This window comes from Sesamum indicum, linkage group LG6 (assembly GCF_026168435.1).
Source record: "Sesamum indicum cultivar Baizhima isolate 11 linkage group LG6, ASM2616843v1, whole genome shotgun sequence".
Taxonomy (NCBI): domain Eukaryota; kingdom Viridiplantae; phylum Streptophyta; class Magnoliopsida; order Lamiales; family Pedaliaceae; genus Sesamum; species Sesamum indicum.
The window spans coordinates 23,730,307-23,737,027 of record NC_142662.1 but is presented as its reverse complement, the minus strand read 5'-3'; the positions used below and the strand labels follow the sequence as shown (position 1 = coordinate 23,737,027).

General features: G+C 37.1%; 1 protein-coding gene across 1 annotated transcript; it reads right to left on the bottom strand.

Moving 5' to 3' along the window:
• Positions 1 to 335: 335 nt before the first annotated feature.
• LOC105163644 (uncharacterized) lies at positions 336 to 4,819 on the bottom strand. The gene is made up of 13 exons (XM_011082072.3): positions 4,471 to 4,819; positions 3,994 to 4,091; positions 3,732 to 3,814; positions 3,477 to 3,603; positions 3,125 to 3,188; positions 2,696 to 2,793; positions 2,506 to 2,590; positions 2,099 to 2,222; positions 1,706 to 1,807; positions 1,519 to 1,583; positions 1,311 to 1,392; positions 800 to 879; positions 336 to 725 (listed from the first exon to the last, which is right to left on the bottom strand). Exons 1-13 carry the CDS (start codon positions 4,707 to 4,709, stop codon positions 668 to 670), a joined length of 1,305 nt encoding a protein of 434 aa, XP_011080374.2. The 5' UTR covers positions 4,710 to 4,819; the 3' UTR covers positions 336 to 667.
• Positions 4,820 to 6,721: the final 1,902 nt, after the last annotated feature.

The window sequence follows — 6,721 nt, the reverse complement described above, 5'->3', positions numbered from 1 at the left end:
ATGCATCGAAATATTATATCATAGACTTTTTCAATGTGATTGTCATCGTTGCTTACTTTGTAAGTTACGTATACCGAGTAATTAAGATTTATTATAGCGGTTTAGAACGTATGCTTACGGATTCGATGCAAGAGGATCTAACAATTTAATATGCACATCAAAATTCATAAACAATATTGAGTGAAACTTCATCATGTATTTTGAACTAATCCAACACCCTTTTTTCTTGATTTTATATATAGTTGTAATAAATCTTCTTAAGATATTATAAATTTCTGACATATTCATCTTCCTATGTAATTTTTTAGAAAAATTAAACAATCAAGAATTATGAATAAATAAACAAGTGCCACTGATATACATTCACAGCTCAGTGAATTTCAAGATATTTATCAGTAACATTTGGAAAAATAACTATGCTCAGATCTGACAAGAAGGATTACAGCTGCAATGAAACTGCATAAGGTGGAGACTGAACGGATCCTTGCAACTCGGAGCTGGATTGCTCAACTCTGTTTGAACACAACAACGACGCACTGTTGTGATCCAACTTTGCTCGTCACTTATTCAAAGTTGCAAACTATTATGAGGAAAGAAGAATTACAGTGGTCCGTTGAGGCCTGAACAGCTGATGCAACTTGGTTTACACGAGTCTGTGACAATGTTCTCAAGAGTAAATTCCAAAACCTATCTCTTTTGGATCTGTTTCAACCATCCATGGAGCCCTATAAAATGAAACGAGAGCCAAGTTAAGTGGGCTGACGAAAGCAGACCTAGATTTGCTGCTAGGAAATCCTACTTATTCATGATGAAATTGATCGTTCCTTGTGCAGCACGACTGAGAAGAGTTTCCCTTGCCTCAATCGCAATACCTTCGGGCTACAAGCACAGTGTGAAACAAGTTTAAATAGAATAGAATGAGGGGCTGAAAAATAAATCAAGCTACTCCATCCTTTACTCCAAGTTAATGTTTTTGAAGCTTGTTCAGACTTGGCTCGTTGAGCATAAACCAAGCATGAGGACGTTTTTCATTCGATGAGATTTGAAACTTGGCCCGAGCTTGATGCAATTAGTGAAAAGATGATCAAATGAGTAGAAGCATCAAGCTACTCGAGTTGACTCGTTAGACTCAATTAAAGCTTGTTCAAGCTCGATTCGAGCAACAATAGAGACAAGTTCGAATACCATTTTTAAAACTCGATAAAAGGTCAAATAAGTTTGTTCAGTAACATGTTTGACTAGACTCGATTAGTTGACACCCCTAGAAGAACTGTATAGTTTTACGATCTTTAATGTTTTAGCATGGGTACCTCTTCTGGAAACCACACTCCCGGCTGTGTGCTTCCCTCGAGAATGGCAACGGCAAATGCAGCTGTTGAAATTCCTACCGATCTGAAAAACATTGATTGTAACGGAACACGATATCCTCTCCATTTATTAACTTCAGCAGAGAATCTGATTTACAGCAAATGGCATTCTTGGGTGAATATAGGATGTGGAAGTAAGAGAAAGACTTACTCAGATAGTCTTTTGTGGCTGAATATTCCTATTCTAGTCCGTCCATCCGAACAATCCAAATCAACCTGTTTCGATGAAAATATTATAAAGCCGGAAGCAATCTCATTATATAGAGTTTCAATAATTTTAAATTTATTTTGTCCTACAAGTACACTCCAATGAGATATTATAAGACAGAAAATCATACCCTCATTGACACCTTCTCTCCGATGATTCCATCAACTGCCCTGACTAGAGGGTCAAATAATTGAACTAATTGCTGAACTTTACTTCTATCTCTGAGGGTTTCCTGTAAATGTTACGAATCTTATAAAATCATAATCAAGATGGAGTAACATAAACAAATAACGTAGAGGTCGTGTTACTCAGTCGTTCTAGCGCTCATTGAAACACAAACAACATTTCATTCTTATGAATGAGAGAGAGAGAGAGAGAAGTTCTCTATTTTCCGAAAAAGTAAATTATAAACGTGCATGGCGACTTAAAGATTATTGTTCTAGACCATATTGAATGTGAGGAGTGTATAACGTTATGTCTCACAAATAAGATGTGTGAAATATTAAATGTTTAGTTTACATACAGCCGGAAGCAAATATGTCATGGCTGCCATTCCCCAGTTCCAGAAGAACGGTGCAGTTCCAAACCGAGCACTGACAGTCGGTACTCCAAGCACCTCATGAATACTTCTCACCTCAGGTAAATTCCTGAAAGCAAAATTCTTTTAGAGTAACAATGAGAAATGTTTTCTGCAACTATACATTAGGGAAATTTTTCAGAAATACTTTTCTACAAACATGTGTGAGTGTCTAAAAATGTAATGTAAGGACATCCTAAGAAAAAGCATCAGAGCATCCTTTCCTAAAATTCTAATTGTGAAGGCCTATTAAAATACTTGGTCCAATTTGACAACGTTATGAACAGTAAGCTTAGAATGTTTAATTTATTAGCAACAAAAGGCATAAGAAGATATGATTGTAAGAAACTTACAGTAGAAAAACATCCTGCTTTCCAATTCCTTGTCCAAAATCAATGTTGAGCATCCCACTATAAGGTTTCAGTTTGATTTTCTCTCCTGTCACAGACCTTCTATCCAATTAAAATCAACAATAGAAGGCAATCGGCCAAAAGTGGACACACAACAAGAGAGAGAGAAAGAGAGCATAGTCCATCAGCGAACCTTTATTATATGCAACTACCTCCTCCCCAAGAAGTAAAAAGCTCGTTGATAATATTGTTGGGCCAGCGCCACCAGAGCCAGCAGTGTAATAATAAAACCTAAAAACAAGAAAGTATGTGGATAAGTAAAAGCTGCAAACAATTTCAAGAAATGGAGGAAATTGGCATATTAGTAAGTATTTTGACTTCCAAGCTACGGTGCTGCAAACTCTCTGAATCTAGCTATTATGTTTCCGCTGACCTCTGTCCCTCGCACTTAGCAAGCAAATAAACTATGCTTCTATTGCATTCCATCAGAGGTTTTTCATGTTCCCTTCAGATGTACAGGCAGATATCTATATATACAGGTGAACGGTAGGACAGCATAAACTGTCATCCAATTAAAGAGATCACAATGAGATGATGATTATATTTTAAAGAAGACAATTACCTTAACCTCTCTAGTTCAGCTTTGCTTTCGCTTTTGGCTGCACGGACCAGCTCTGCTGCCATCACTGTAACAAATTACGCAGAAGGGATTAATGCTTGACAACTGGATCAAATGCCATTAGATTTATAGATGGTCTAAAGGCACCCAAATATATACAGTTGATGAGTGGTCGTTTATTGCATTTATACAAATAATCTATAATTTATCTCTGAATACAAAATTTGTGTTGCTTGTGTTTGAGTTTCCTTTTTGTTATTGCACAATCCGTCTTGCTATTTTCTAACACAAATAGCTAGTTGTCAGTAAGGTTTTTAAGTGCTTCAACAGATTTACAAGGATAATGCAGCAGAACCGTTGCTCACTCCTGGGTAGATTCCCCCTGTTGTTATTGCCGGAACATTCGCATCCAGTGCTTGGTTCATGTATGATTTTGCACGCCACGCGTAGCTTGTATCATCGCACACATCAAGATACGCAGTCTGCTCAACAGAAACAATTAAGATCAACTCTCATCTTGATATGAACCCAGCAATCAAGGACAATATGTCCACAAGATCACATTAGTTTCCCGAAACTTAAAAACGCATGCTCATTACCTTTCTCTCACCTGGTTCCAAATTGCAGCTTCAAGCACAGTGCACTTCTCAGCCTGCTGAAACGGCCCGGCAGTATGAATGACAAGATCCACATCTACACATAGCTAAAAACATAAGAGTACTCACAAGTAGTTGAAACTATCAAAGCATTACTACTCCTGAAATGTCATGCATCTTAGTATTGTCGGTCTAATCTAACAAATAAAGGACCAGTACAAATTACTACTTATGTAGATTGAACACAACTTGGAAACAATTACAAGAATCACAAACCCTTCAAAGCTTCTTGCAGTGATCTGCTATCATTGATGTCAACTTCGGAGAACTCTGCGCTGTTGCCTAATTTAGTCACCATTGCAGCGCCTTTATCCCTGTCAATCAAAAAAAAAAACCAAGTTTTGTAGAAATCAACCATCAAACATATTTCTCTACACTAACTTTTTTTTTAGGTAAATATAATTTTTATTAAATAAATAATACAATGTTACGGTACAACAGTGTTCAATGAGTGACGTCTCCCTCGACACGCCAAGATACGCCAAAATCTATATCATGCACAAGAAGTAACAGAGCGAGCTAAAGAAGCGCTAAGAATTCTCTATGCTAACTTTTCACTTGAATATCTTAAATTTTGCCAAAAGGAATATTTCAAGACAGACAGATTCCTTAATTGGGTAGCATCAATTGATTTAACCCGATTCACTCTATTCCGAAACAAGAATTTGGACAGTATCAAAGACATAAAATTACCTGTTCCGACCACCCACGGTTATGCGAAGATCGGGGCAGAATTTGGACAGGGCTAGGGCAGTAGAGCCTCCCACTCTTCCGGTGCCCCCTAATATCAGAACTCTAGAATTCCTGACTTTCTCCGGAAGCTCGACTCTCTCAATTTTCCTGCTATTCTTCCTTTCGCCGGTATCAGCCGCGAAGGCCGTGGCAAGATTTCTGCCTATGCCGGCGTTCAGCTGCAAGCAGAATTTCGCCATGTTTCTCTCTACACACACAACACACAGTGGAGACTGCGTGTTTTCCTTTTCCTATGCCTCTGCAGTTATCAGTTTATCGTTAGTGATGATGTGGGCGTCCGTGGAGACGCGCTACGTGGGCAAACCTTAGTGGAGACTCCACCAGCTGCTGGAGGCGGGTCTGGTAATATTTCAGCCCGGTCTTGATTGCTACCCGGATCCGAATAATTAAAATCTTATTTTTCCCCATGCTATTACATCTTTTATTTACATTAAAAAATTAACTAATTTTTTTTAAAAGTTATACACATGACTACGTGTATTTTTGTAAAAATACAATAAAAATTGCAATAGAAAATCCAATCCATTTTCTTTTTTCGATGTGAATGAAAAATTAATTTTTCACATAATTGTACAATTATTAGACAATTACAAGAGTGTCTAAGTGATTCTTATGATATTTATATGAACTGAGTTTAAATTAATTTCATTCGTTTTTTTCATAAATAAGTAATTATTATAACTTTATATTAAGAGAAAATAACTTAAAATAACTTTTTGACATCTATAACCATGTAAATTATCGTATTTTATCTCTCTTTACTCATCTAAATTTTTGGCATAATTTTATTCAAATATCTTTGTTCTAAAGCTAATTATTTCATAATAATTAATTATACAACCGTAGTGCTACCATATATCCTAGTTTTTTCATGAATATAATTATGTCAATAAAAATATTATATAAGTTTGATGTGTTTAAAAAAAGCATTGGTCCAATTAATATGTATTATGCTCAAAGTTTGGGTCGAAGTAAATGCTAATTCTGAAGGGGGGCCTGCAAAAAAGGCATTAGCACTCCGTAACCCAAGTTAGTATTGGATTTAAGATGGATAAAGTAAAAAATTAAATAAATGTAATTTGAAATTGAGATATGGTGAATAAAATCGGTAAAAAGTGCAAGAATACATGATAATGTACTTGTAGAGTACTTAAAAAATGTTTAAACAATATCTAAAAAGTGTTTAGAGAGTGAGAGAGATGATTTAGAGAGTAAGAGATGTGTGAAATACATTAGAGGGTTTCATGAAGGTGTGTGTAAGTGCCCTGAACATGGAAGAATAAACCTGTATTTATAGGGAGGTGCCCTCTTCTGATAGGACTGTACATGTTTCCTCTATTTTCGAAAAAATTGGATGAAGGCTGTTTTGATAAGCCATGGTTTGATCTTATCTTCTGTTAGAAGTGTTTTTGAATCATATCTCTGAATTTGGGGAGACTCTTCATGAGCAAAGATTCCTAACCACTTGGGAGGGACTCCTAACCACTTGGGAGGGACTCCTAACCACTTGGGAGTCCAAGCTGCCAAGGCGTCCAAGACTTTGGGTGCACCTTCCTCGTCTGTGAGGAGTCTCAGCCGTTAGGGAGGATCCTCCTAGGGTGATGTGGTCCAATATGGCTGTTGACGAGATGTCACGTAGGAAAGATGGATGTCATATGTGTAAGCTTTTTGGGCCGAATATTTGTCGGGCTTTGATCATGGTCCGAGTAGGGGATGCTTTTAGCCTCCTCCCTTTCTCGATCTGTTTTCTGGAGGGTACCCGCCAAGGCTGCCGGCTTATTAACTTTCTATGGGGCACCTATCGAGGCCGCCTATCAAGTGTTTTTGGGCCTCTCATAATTTGGGTTTCTCATGACTTGGGCCTCCTAGGATGTCACGGGCCTCTCATTTCTTTCTTTTTTTTTTGGATCGTTTGGGCCTCTTTGGTCAATCTATTTTTATGCACATTAAAATTGTATAATTAAATAAAATAAAAGATTCTTTTAGAGAGAGAGGAAAGAAAAGTGGAAGGTTTGTGTTTCATATTTTGTTTGTTTTGATCTCTCGCATCTCTTATATTAATTTTCTTTGATGTGCATAAAAATATATTGGCCCAAAGAGGCCCAAACGATCCAAAAAAAAAAAAGATAAGGGACTCGGAACATCGTAGGAGGCCCACATTATGAGGCCGGCCCGTTGAGAAATTACTAGG